The 13,555-nt window shown below is 38.3% G+C and overlaps 1 protein-coding gene across 1 annotated transcript; it reads right to left on the reverse strand.

Annotated features, from left to right (window-relative positions):
• hgd (homogentisate 1,2-dioxygenase) lies at positions 1-10,464 on the reverse strand. The gene is made up of 13 exons (XM_056450470.1): positions 10,279-10,464; positions 9,021-9,092; positions 8,845-8,933; positions 8,237-8,402; positions 7,427-7,518; positions 6,627-6,661; positions 6,458-6,537; positions 5,243-5,342; positions 5,034-5,158; positions 3,958-4,062; positions 3,044-3,170; positions 356-537; positions 1-278 (listed from the first exon to the last, which is right to left on the reverse strand). Exons 1-13 carry the CDS (start codon positions 10,291-10,293, stop codon positions 135-137), a joined length of 1,332 nt encoding a protein of 443 aa, XP_056306445.1. The 5' UTR covers positions 10,294-10,464; the 3' UTR covers positions 1-134.
• Positions 10,465-13,555: the final 3,091 nt, after the last annotated feature.

The raw sequence follows: 13,555 nt of genomic DNA on the forward strand, positions 1-13,555 counted from the left end.
TGCATTTGTAATTTCATTTAATTTTATAGCTCTTCATATTCCAATAGCACAGAACATCTCTGATTAACTAAACCTCAGAGTTAAAACCAATTTAAGTAAGTCAGGGTATTTCAGTCGAGGTTTAATCGTGTGCTCTACTTGCTGCTGGGTTTCCAGTTTGGATTGAAGTGACTCTTTAATGCCTCCCAGCATTTATAGTAGTTTTTATCCAGACGCTGACAGGTCTCCAAACCCCACTTAGTCACAGCCATGCTGAAGGAAGACTCGAACATGAAAGCCTATCAAAAACAATACAGTTTAGAATGACATTTGTTCTTTTCCTTCCTTCATGATGTATTACAAAACCAGACATTACCATGGTGCCCTCAGCAACTCTCTCGGGCTTGAGAAGAGCAGTGCTGTTCTTCTCAAAGCAGTCGACGTCAGGGCCATGTGGAGTCATGATGCTGTGAAGACTGCCTCCTCCAGGCTGGAAACCCTCTTCTTTGGCTTCATAATGGCCTTTGATCAAGCCCATAAACTCACTCATGCAGTTCCCTTTCAGAACAGACAGAGGGCGCTCTTGAGCTTGGTCTCAATTCTCAATGTTGCTTTCAATGTAATTCTGATTCCCAATTTGCCAACTCATTATACATGCTAAAACCATGCGCTCTTTTTGTTAAAGGGATAGTTCACCAAAAACGATAATAATGCCATTTTTAACTTAATCCTGACTCTGTTGAACATGAGAAGATATTTTGAAGAATGTTTGAAACCTTTAGCCGTTAACTTGCATAGTGTTTGGTTTTCCTTCTATGGATGTCATTGTTTTCAGGTTTCCAACATTCTTCAAAACATCTTTTTGTGTGTGTGTGTGTGTGTGTGTGTTCAACAGTTTGAGTCATGAGTAAGTTTATTATGACAGCACCAAAATGCCAGTGTTTACCTCAATATTTAATGACAATCACTGAATGTGAATGTGTTGTTAGATTGTGGGTGACTGGATTTGCACTTCTGCATCCAGCTCAACATTCTACAATTTGGTGAAGAATAATACTAATTTTAAATACTATGATTAACGGTATTCAAATTAAGACACCATCCAGGTATGTAGTCAAAAATAAAAAGTCTATTTATGGTGAATCAAACGCAAATTAGGAAACGGTGCATGCAGTTAAGAGCTACATAGTATTTAGGGTAAGCTATATAAATTGAAACACTGAACATCAGTGTTGGGGAGCAGCTCATCTACTACCTTAGCTACATTCCTCAGTTGCTGTTTTTTCTACTAAAACTGATACAATGTGTAGCTTTGACAAAAGATAGCAACATTTTCCATCAAGTAGCTTTACAACAGATACATTTCATTTAGTGAACCTTCAATGGTCTAAAGCAGCACAGTGTCATCTTACAAGATCACACGCTACAATGGTGTATAGGGTATATGCAGGACTTTTAATTTTTCAGTAACCTGGGTCGAACGCTTCCGGTGAACTGTATGCTGTTACAAAATTGCTGTGTTTAATGTCTGTTTTCTTTAAAAATCAGTGATCAGACTAGTCGTCAAATAGACAGATTAGAAAGACTTTATATGTGTAGTCATTCATTTCTGTTTATTTGACGATTAGTCTAGTTTTGGGCTATTTTTAGACGTCTATTAGATTTTCACTGACAGCCCAAATTTAGACTTGTTTTAGCCAAGACATCTATATTTAGATGTCTATTAGTCATCTTTTAAAAACAAAATAATGCTTGCTGGGATTTATTGCAGTTTGGTATTTTGACTTTTGAGAGTCTAAATTTTGACAATTGTAATGTAGGTACCAAATATTTAGCTTAATATTAACATTTATAATAATATATCAATGTTAAGATTAATATACGTCTGAAAAAAATTATTTCAATGTAACTATTTTAGAAGCTTCATTTTTAGAGGTGTAGTTTGACATCTTGGGTCTGTTCTTCGTACGTGGATTACTCAATTAGCTGAATTTGGTTATCGACGATTCGACACGATCCAGGATCGTTTCGTTCTTCAAAACTCATCTGAGAGTTGTCACTGCAACAGGTCTGATAGCTCGAACAGGCTTATTTCATATAAACAGGATTAGATCGGGTCATTTCAAGCAAAGGTAATGCTTAAAGTATGTACTGAATGCTGATATTTTCTTACAGTAGTAACCTATGGGTAGGCCCACACGGAATCTGCACACACAGATCTAGCCCATCATTAAGATCATTTATTCACTTGTGTAAATTTATATTTATTCAGTTTTTAAATTAATTTCAGTAATATTATTGACTAACATGAATATGGTCATACAATTGATTTACAATACAGTGTGTAAAGTAATATTTTCTGTCTTTAAGTAGATGTATTATATGAGAGACTTGCTTTGTTTACCAAATAAGTGGACCTAGATGGATTTGCATTGTAAACATTAAATAAAAGTAAAAAAAAAAAAAAGTTTTTAGCTACGATACTCCCAATATCATTCTGCATAAATCTGCAATTAAAATGTTTGCAGATTCTGTCTGGCCCTATGGGTTATATACACTGGGGTGTATAGTAAAATAGTTTTTAAAATGTGATGTATATATAAATCTGCTCAAAGTAAAGCTAAATAAATTGCTAAATACTCTTGACACATGAACGTGTAAAGCCTGCAGCCCACAACAAATGTGTAAAGTTATTGTGCGTCATATTAAACAGTTTACTATGAAGTTTATATAGTTTTGCTCGCATAGATAATTAAATATTAATCAGATGATGTCATTACCCTGCTGTGTCATCAGCCAATCATTGCACTGCTGATCATGATTTTGAGGATCGATACATCTGTCCTTATCAACACATGCGGTGATCTCAGATCTCATCCAGACTTTTAATCTGATTCACAAGTTTGTTTGAAGAACCAAATCAGCCAGAGATCAGTTATCAAGATTAAAAGATCCAGGATCTAACTAAAAGATTATTTAGGTGAGGTATGAAGAACGGACCCTTTATTTTAAATGAGTTTCCCCAACACTGGCAAAAATATGATGTCAACACACGCAGACTTACTATGGTAATAAGGAGGTCGAAAGGTGTGATCAGCCACACCCCAACGAGGAGGAAAGATGACAAAATCTGCAATGGCCACACCTGGCCGAGTGGACTTGGCTGTCAAAACGGTGAAAATCGACGGATCCTAGAAATAAAGATTCAGCTAATATGATTCACTGCGTAAATCTTATGTTTGCAAGACATAGGTCTTAAACTGGATTCCTGGAGCAGCTCTGCAGTTTTGCTCCAACCCAAATCAAACAGCTGATGCAAATAATCAAGGTGTTCAAGACTACTAGAGACTATTAAGCAGGTGTAAGTTAAGCTGCGGTCACACTAGAGCAGTGTTTCCCAACCCTCTTCCTGAAGGCACACCAACAGTCCACATTTTCAACCTCTCCCTAATCAAACACACCTGAATCATCTTATCATAACATCAGAAGAGACTCCAAAACCTGAAGTTAATGGGTCAGATTACGGAGACATCCAAAATATGTACTGTTGGTGTGCCTCCAGGAACAGGGTTGGGAAACACTGCACTAGAGTTTGAGCATGCAAAATTCTGTAGTACAGCGCTGTGAAAAGGGGCGGGATTAAACATTTTAAAAAGCAAGGTGATTGGTCCATATTTGAAATTTCTGTCCAGGGAGGTCATGTTTCGATCTTCGATTGGTCTCACTCAGCCAAGTGATGCGATTTCACAGGTCAGAGTTCTCCAAGCTTGAACTTTGCACCGCAGTGAACTGCGAAACGTTGAACGAGCTTGCATTTCCAGTCTGATGCATTCGCGTGCGTATGAATGGAAGTCTATGGGGGAAAAGTGCAATGTGACCGCAGCTGTATAGGTGGTTGGAGCTAAACTATGCAGAGCTGCAGCCCTCCAGGTTTTTGAGACCACTGTTGTTAGATATTAATTGAAACAAATTACTCACCGCGTGATCAAACGCCACACAGTTGATGACCATGAAGTTCTCCAGGTTGTATTTGTATGGTGCGTAGTTTCCGTGCCACGCCACCACGTTAAATGGTGAGAAGTCCTATTAGAGCACATTTAAAGGGACAAAAACACGCATACTGTAATGACAAACCACATAATGAATTTCTGCAAGCGCTGAATATATAATCAATAGCAATGTCAATCTCAAAGCACTACGAGATCCGATCAATATCCTCAATAAAGCCACATCATTTTGTTTAGTCACTAAATACTCTTGTTCTCGAAATACTAGGTTAGGAAGTGAAGAAAAGTCTTCGTTAAAAACAGCGCAATTTTATACACCTTTCGCTTGATAATGTTGCAGGAGACACATTTTGAATGCTGCCAGCAAAATCAATATAATTCATTACAGGAGAGACTGCCTGCTGTCCTGACCCTCACGCGGCCTCCCGTCGTTTCAAACCTACCTACATGTACAAATACACACCAGATAAAACCTCAGTCACAACTGTACACACAACAAGCAACTCGAACAAGAACATGACTGTTTTTACAGTTACATTCAGTCGCACAAAGACGCTCTCGGTGCACCCTGGGGTTTCTGGGACCCCGAGGTTTGTAATCTCACAGGCATAACAGTTCTCGAGATAACTCTACCAGACTCTATTAAAACAACTCATACACACAAAAACACAAACATATTTTCCCAGTCAAGCAAATAATAAGCTAATTTAAGCAATTTTAGCACTCAGTTGGAGGACAAAACAACAGGATAAGGCTGTAGCTTCTCCTTGAAGAAAAGCTAGAACCGTACAGATGGAGAGACCTTTCTGCTCAGCTACTGTATAGATGTGCTCTAGATGCGTTTTTCATTCCAATGAGTGATACTGCCGGCTTTAATTTACTCCTGACAACCATAACAAGTCAATTATTCACTCGACAGGATGGATTCAGCCCAAAATGAACGGTCCTGCATGAACTGTTTCCTAATCCATAAACATTCAGTGCTTTATTGATGTCGGCAATGTTAGCATTGGGAAATATATTAATGTTGTGATAATTTCTCAGCACCTGTTGACATGAGAAGAGCTTTCCCTGGTACTTGTTGACAATTGTGTAACCGGTGGCTATAGTGCGGTCCTCGTACCAAGCCACGGGGGTTTGGAAGTCTCTGGGGTTTGCCAGTCCATTTGCCCCTGTGGTGTAGATCTAAATGAATAGGCTTTTCTTGAAAGCAATGTGTTATTAGGATGCATTATAAAACGTAGTGTTGTACATACCTATTGGACCCAGGTCAGGCAGCTCGAAATGAGCACCAAACACCTCTAAAATGTATCCTCGGGTCTCTCCGAACACGTCGACACTAAAACGCATACCTTGCTGAGAAAACAGATTATATAACAAAGAAAATGGCGGCAGTTAATTCATCATTGCTATTATTAGTTATTTTGATGTTACGAATATATTAAACTAGAAAATTGTTATGTAAAATGTTATATTATTTGACTCGAAATACAGGGCGTCACGGTGGCGCAGTGAATAGCACGATCGCCTCACAGCAAGAAGGTCGCTGGTTCGAGCCTCAGTTCTGTCTGAAGTTTGCATGTCGTCCCCGTCTTTGTGTGGGTTTCCTCCGGGTGCTCCGGTTTCACCCACAAGTCCAAAAACATGCGCTATAGGTGAATTGGGTAGTCTAAAATTGTCCATAGTGTATGAGTGTGAATAAGTACACTCTAATAATCACACACACACACACACACTACAGCCAATTAAGTTCACCCAATTCACCTATAGCGCATGTCTTTGGACTGTGGGAGAAACTGGAGTACTCAGAGGAAACTCCAATATTTATTACAGATATTTATTTATTCATCAATTTTTTTATTTTAGTTTTAACACAATATCAGGAACATTGGCTATATTCATGGCAAAATTAGTAATTTATATTGAATATATAATTTACAATCATAACAGTGTCTTAATAAACAAGCTTTATAAAAAATGACTACAATACTGACAATACAATACTGATTATAGTTCATAAGATCTATCAATTTGTTCAAATAAATAATAAAATTGCTTTACAAATTAAGGGTTGTCCATTTTATTGTATTCAGTCATTCGGTTTATCAGGGGTTGCCACAGCGGAATGAACTGCCAACTATTTCAGCGTATGCTTCACACAGCGGATGCCCTTCCAGCCACAACCGAGTATTGGAAAACACAAATACACTCTCATATTCACACACACACGTACACTATGGTAAATTTAGTTTATTTAATTCACCTATCATTGTCTTTGGATTGTCGGGGAAACTGGAGCACCCGGAGGAAACCCACGCCAACACAGGAAGAACATCGACCCAGCGTGCTTCTTGCTGTGAGGCGACAGTGCTAACCACTGAGCCCCCTATTCTTTTTTTCTTTTTCTTTTTTAAAAAAGAAAAAAAAAAATGTACAATCAAACATTTTTTATAGATATTAGAGAGTGAAACCTGAATGACACAAATCTCGTTGGACTCCACCATCATCTTCCCAAATTCTGTAGTAATCAGGATTTCTCCTTGTTGAGGCACTGAAACACAGATTGCAGTCTTGATTAAAAACATTTAAAATTGATCTGTATCAGATATTAATCATGAAAGAAAAACTAATGTATCTTACCAATGAGAAAATCACCATCTGCATTTTGAAAACATCTGTAAAACAGTGTCAGATTAAATCAAACATTCCAAGTAGAGAGAGTTACATAATAATATTACTTTTCTAAGTAACGAGTAAAGTAATGCATTACTTTTTCAAAATAAGTACGAATATTTAAGTTACGTTTTATTTTAGTTAATTCACTTTTTAAAAAATAAACTAAAATGATCGTAGTCACGTTGAATCCCACATTCAATGAGAGAACGCAGGAACAGACAGAAAGAAAGATGGCAGAGCCTTACATTTCTGCGATGGAAATATTCTCATTATTTTGAACACATGGAAGAAAAGGAAAAGAGTTATCTGAAATCAGATTATCTGAATGGACAGTGATTTTACTTTTTAATAAGACAAAAAGTACGAAAGTAGCAAAATCATTGTTTTAAACTTTCAATATTCTGTATATATGGCATGTAGAGCTCTGGGGTCAGAAAGTTCTCAGCAGATTACATTATCCTGCATTATTTTTTAAGTAAATGAAGGTTATACAGTGTGTTGTTAATTGCAGAGCTCCTATATTTTAAAAAAGAAACCCTGCAAGTTCTGAAAGAGATCAAGCCTCAGCCAGGTCAGAAAAAGTAAAGCGAAAGTAACACGAAAGTAACTCAGAAGTAACGTAACACATTTCTTACCATAAAAAGTAACTAAGTAATGCAACTAGTTACTTTTTTGGGGAGTAACTCAATATTGCAATGCATTACTTTCTAAAGTAACTTTCCCCAACACTGGTCATTAGTAAATTAAATCCAACTCAAACCAACTTGTCAGTCATGGAAGTGTTGCAGGAGTACATGTGGATGGCGATTCCATTGCGGGATTTCGAATCTCCAGCTCCACATACTGTATGTAGACCCTGAAAATATCAAATATGCATCTCTGAGACTGAGAAATATTTCAATATGAATGTAAAAAGAGAAGTACTGTATATCCATGTTTTAAGAACAACAAATTATAACTTGACTTCTAGTAGATCATTTACTATCAGAAGATATCTGGGATGGCAAAGAAAGCGTTCTTGCAGGACTACCAGAATTCATCAAGATACTTTGGATTCATTTTAAATGCCTCTTCCTTCATTTAACCCCAGAGATACTCAATAATGTTCATGTCTGGTGACTGGGCTGACCAATCCTGGAATACCTTGACCTTCTTTGCTTTTAGAAACTCAGATTTGGAGGCTGAAGTATGAGAAGGAGCGCTATCCTGCTGAAGAATTTGCCCTCCCCTGTGGTTTGTAATGTAATGTAATGTCTTGATACCTCAGGCCTTTGATGTTGACATCCACTCTGCAGATCTCTTGCACACCCCCATCCTGAATGTAACCCCAAACCATGATTTTTCCTTCACCAAACTTGACTGATTTCTATGAGAATCTTGGGTCCATGTGGGTTCCAATAGGTCTTCTGCAGTATTTGTGATGATTAGGATGCAGTTCATAAGACGATTCATCAAAAAAATCTACCTTCTGCCACTTTTCCAAATGATCAACTAAAGGTCAAGGTATTATTTGTTGCTCATACAACTGGGATCCACTACTTTTGTCAGGAAGTGTGTATGTATGACATCTTTACCAATACGAAATCCACTTTTCTCTCTGAAGATTTAGGGATGGTAAATGGCTTCCATCGGAGCTGGTTGGGATCAGGCTCCACTTCATTCCAGTTCTCCGTCAGATCCCCACAGCTCATCCGAGTGAAAGGCTTGTGGCGCACAGAGGGCAGAATGCGGTATAGCCAGCTATAAACACAAAGACATTTCAGTATTTTCTGAAATATAGGAGGGAGGAAATAATTTCATCATGGGTGTGCATTATTTTTTAAATAATCCAACAGACTGAAGTCATTATTCTGCTTATACTGAGGTTACCACAGCTAAACGACACTGTTCATATGTAGTATTTGATGTTGTAGGACATTAGTTAAGAATTTGTGCATAAATACATCCTGTATTTACTTCTAGTTTCTTCTGCATCTCAGTCAAAGTTTTTTGTTTTGTTTTTTTTACAGTTATATGATCATATGGAACTGTAATGTGGTCAAGATTTGACTGAAACTACTTTATCTGTGCGTTTATCTAATAATAACCTCCTTAAAATGTTCCTCAGCCAATCAGAATCAAGCATTAAACTGTCCATGCAGTATAATAAAGTTTCATGTTTGACTATATTACAAACATTTACCTTCTCTTATTGCTTGAGCGTGGGCAAGTGAAGGCAGAGCCAGAGAGTTGCTCAGCATATAAGCCATATGGACACACTTGGGGGTTGTTCTGAAAGACAATAATGTAAACAGAGCATTTGGTTTGTTGTGTTAATTGGTCAGGAAGATGATGTTGAAGGTGAAGTTTTGGTACTACCTGTCCCTCAGGTAGTGATCCTGGACAGCGAGGGTCTTCAGAAGAAAATTCATTGCCAAATCCACTCATGTACTAAAACACAGTGATTCAGCAGTGTTACTTTTGTAAGAGTGAATTCATTTTGTTTTCAAAACATACAAAGAAAACACACACACGAGCTGTGGAGGACCATCCAAGCATCTCCACCTTCAGCCACAACAGATATGCTTAGTCATGGTGCATAAGCAGAGCAGCTCATAAAACCTCAAACATTGCATGGGCTAATTGAAAACACATCCTCTCGAGGGGTTAAACATGACAAAGAATTCATAATATTTCATAGGAAGAATTCGCCTGAAAAACAGCTGACAACAAATGTTTCTTTTGGCCATTTGTTTGCTTTCACCTATTGCCGTCTAAAAGACTGCTCCATTGATATGTTAAATTCCTTTTGGCAGCTAAGGACTAAAACGAGTGGCATAATGGTTTGGAAAAGCAATCATAAACCTACACAAGTTTTATGTAGGCTGCATATTTACAGCGGAGCTGAGATTAACCTCATCTGGGCAGCTGCAGATTCCAGTAATCTGATTGGTCAGACTGAAACGCCCCCCCAAATACTCCTCATAAAACTATGCGGAGTTCGACTCACTTCCACGAATCGGTTCTTTCGAATAATCCTCAAATAATTGATTCATAGAGTAAATTGAGCGTTGTCCTTGCTGTAGTGTGTATGATTTGCTTTTTAAAAAGTTTTATTAATCGTGGTATTTATTTTAAAAGGATAGTTCACCCAAAAATGAAAAGTCTAATATAATTACTCCTTTTTGAGTTTTTTTTCTCAGGTAAACATGATGGAAAACATTTTAAATCGGATTCATCTGTCATTTAAAAAAACTTCTAAAAATGCAGGCTGCTTCTTATGGAGAAAAGGAAAAACTTGCTTAAAAAAACATGTTAGGCTTTTATTTAATCTTCTCTTCTGCTACTAATAGTTCTGTCAATAGATTTTGATTCATTCTAAAGATACGACTCTAAGAGATTCGAATCATTCTTATACGGATGCACGGGTAAAGTGTGCAGCATTATTTCAAAACATTATTAGCATGTTTTCTAACGTCTGTCTGTATATAGAAAACAAACACAATGTCTGAAAAATTATATCTGAGGACAGCATTTTTAAAAGGCAAACATGAAAATAGGCTACATCAGAGTACTCACAGAGTATTGATTTTTATTTTAGACAAACGTTGATTCATACAGTTCAAAGTGCGCTTACCTTCAGCCCAGCCATTGTGCGTTATTTAATGATATGCTCTAGTACAAATTAAACTTTTCAAAATGAGCTGCAACTTTTCACAGAGTACCAGAGGACCTTCACTCCCCAAAAACCGCTCGTACCGCGTCTCCCTCTACACAGGACCGGGGGAGGAACTTGGGTCGTATTTACGTTTTTCTCAATATGGTTTGAATTAAACTCAAACGCGACTCGTGACGCAGCCAGAGATTTGGCCAACGTTTTGGAGGGGAGGGGTGAGAGTTCGTGCAAAGAATGACCCCTGGCACAAGTACAGCAAATGTCAGTTCAGGTAAGATCGTAAAGTCCACTTCTCAGGACTTCACCACATGCACGTAGGCCAATGTCAGTAAGGGAGACCAGAATGTTGTAGAATTGTGTTTGGAGGACACGTCCACGTTTCAATTTGAATACACCCCAAGCTTATTGATAACCATTCAATACGTAAACACAAATCAAAGGGAAAAATATGTTAATCTCATTTACTTTGTGGAAAATGACATAATCATGCACATTTATATATTTTTTTGCTTGTGTGTATCCAGGAATTGCATGAGATGGTAGTCACAACCATCCATTTAGTTAAACATGACAATTGTATTTTATTATATTCATTTGTAGGCTATTGTAACTTGTAAATTAAAACATGACTTTTTGTGGATGTTATGGGTCAAAGACCAAAATTATTGTCCACATTACATGAAACAAAAGTGATAAAATGTGATATTAATAAACAAACGAATTAAAAAATATTTACCTTACAAATATTATTACACATTTACAATTATTTTGTATTCTGAGGCTGTATTGTGATCCTTACATAGATTATTTTTTATTCGTTATCAAATGTTTCCTATTGTATGATTCTTAATACAGCATATGATTTTTTGTATTGTTAAACTGACAGTAAGACATGACAGTAATTACACTCACCGGTCACTTTATTAGGTACACCTTACTAGTTCCCGGGTTGGACCCGCTTTTGCCTTAAGAACTGCATTAATTCTTTGTGGCATAGATTCAACAAGGTCCATCTATGATGTGAATCTCCCGTTCCACCACATCCCAAAGGTGCTCTATATGATTGAGGATCTGGTGACTGTGGAAGCTATTGAGTACAGTAAACTCAATGTCATGTTCAAGAAATCAGTCTAAAATGATTTGTGCTTTATGAATTGGAACATTGTCCTGCTGGAAGTAGGCATCAGAAGATGGGTACACTGCGGTCATAAAGAGATGGACATGGTCAGCAAAAATACTCAGGTAGGCTGTGGCGTAGACACAATGCTCAATTGATACTTATGGGCCCAAAGTGTGCCAAGTAAATAGCCCCCACACCATTACACCACCACCACCAGCCTGAACCATTGATACAAGGCAGGATGGATCCATGCTTTCATGTTGTTGACTGCCAAATTCTGACCCTACCATCCAAATGTTGCTGCAGAAATCGAGACTCAGAGCAGGAAACATTTTCCAATCTTCTATTGTCCAATTCTAATGAGCCTGTGTGAATTGTAGCCTCAGTTTCCTGTTCTTAGCTGACAGGAGTGGCACCCGGTGTATTCTTCCGCTGGTGTAGCCCATCCGCCTCAAGGTTGGATATGTTGTACGTTCAGAGATGCTCTTCTGCATACCTCAGTTGTAATGAGTGGTTATTTGAGTTACTGTTCCTTTCTATAAACACAAACCAGTCTGCTCCTCTGACCTCTGGCATCAACAAGGCATTTGCGCCTACAGAACTGTCACTCACTGGATATTTTCTCTTTTTCTGACCATTCTCTGTAAATCCTAGAGATGGTTATGCATGAAAATCCCAGTATATCAACAGTTTCTGAAATACTCAGACCAACCCGTCTGGCACCAACAATTACGCCACGTTCCAAGTCACTTAAATCACCTTTCGTCCCCATTCTGATGCTTGGTTTGAACTGCAGCAGCTGATTAGAAATTTGCGATATTGAGCAGTTGGACATGTGTACCTAATAAAGTAGCCGGTGAGGGTATTTTGTTCTCAGAAAAAATAAAAATAGGCTTATGCCTTGCTTTGTTGCTTCAGAAAAACCCTTCGGTTCATAAATGAAATGTAGGAACTGTTCTTATGCATATGACTTCTGTCATCATCCAATCAGATGATACCAAATAGAAGTAAAAATACTTTGATCCCCAAAATAGTCATTTTGTCCTCTAAGTTCTTAATTTTTATACCTCAGAGGAGTCTGATTGCCTAAAAAGATACAAAGGCAATTTGTAGGCCAGAGCCATTCAGATGCTGTAGTTGTTTCCATAATTTAAACATAGCCAGCAGGCCGAGCCATTATGTAGGCTTGTGTCTAAAGGTTCCACAGTATGACACTGAACTCAGGCACCGGTCCAATTGTGCATTTCTTTCGGAGAAAATGAATAGGCATAATAAAAAACAGAAAACAATATCACGTCAAATCAATTTGCCTCTTTCATTCCACACACTATTCCCTTTCTCTCATCTTTCGGGGAGGTGATGTGTTGGTGGGGTAAATTATGGCAATTCTCATGGTGAGGCGCAAATAAACTCAGAGCGGCAGAAGTAACTGTTCTCTAGTGAAGCGTGCAGCTGTGCCGAGACTCCCGCTGGCAGGCCGTTTAGGTGCTGTGCTCAAGTCGAGAAAGACTAATGCCGGAAAATATCTCGACCCAGTCTGCGGAAATTGATCTGCTCCTCAGGGATAAAATGACTGATTTTAATTTTGTCACGCCTCTCTCTCTCTCCCTAAAGTAAGCCGCGTTCTTCCACAGGCAATAGAGTGACAAAAATGGCTCATGATAGGTGCACAGATGAGCGAGAGTATTTTCTACAATGTAGCCTTGATGTTCATCTCCCAGCCCCCAGACAAACTACATGTTGATGGACCTGAAATCAGCCCGTTCAGTGCAATTCACAATCACAGGATGGAGAGCGGTCTGCAAATCCTGGAAATTCAGAATAGACGCTAGAGCTAGCGTGTATATGGATTGGTTTTTGGAAGGACCCCAAACTGAGCCCGATGCATGAGCAAGCGTATGATAAACACACTTCCAAATGCTGCGTCCTGATCCCTCTCACCTCCCGCTGCATTTGCACCACCAGTAGTTCCACTTACCGCTGAATAGATTGGCCGAGACACCCACTGTCCCCTTTTAAAACGAAGAGCAACTGGCCTTGTTAAGGGAGTCTCTCCAGCGGCTGTAATGTTATGCAAATGGTTTAATATGAAGATAAAGACTGTAGCGGCATGCCACG

This window comes from Danio aesculapii, chromosome 24 (genome assembly GCF_903798145.1).
Source record: "Danio aesculapii chromosome 24, fDanAes4.1, whole genome shotgun sequence".
In the NCBI taxonomy this organism is placed as follows: domain Eukaryota; kingdom Metazoa; phylum Chordata; class Actinopteri; order Cypriniformes; family Danionidae; genus Danio; species Danio aesculapii.

Coding starts and splice junctions, on each gene's coding strand:
- hgd (XM_056450470.1), bottom strand. Junction 8,934..9,020: donor GATCACTACCTGAGGGACAG/GTAGTACCAAAA, acceptor ATTGTCTTTCAG/AACAACCCCCAAGTGTGTCC. Junction 6,538..6,626: donor AGATGGTGATTTTCTCATTG/GTAAGATACATT, acceptor TCTGTGTTTCAG/TGCCTCAACAAGGAGAAATC.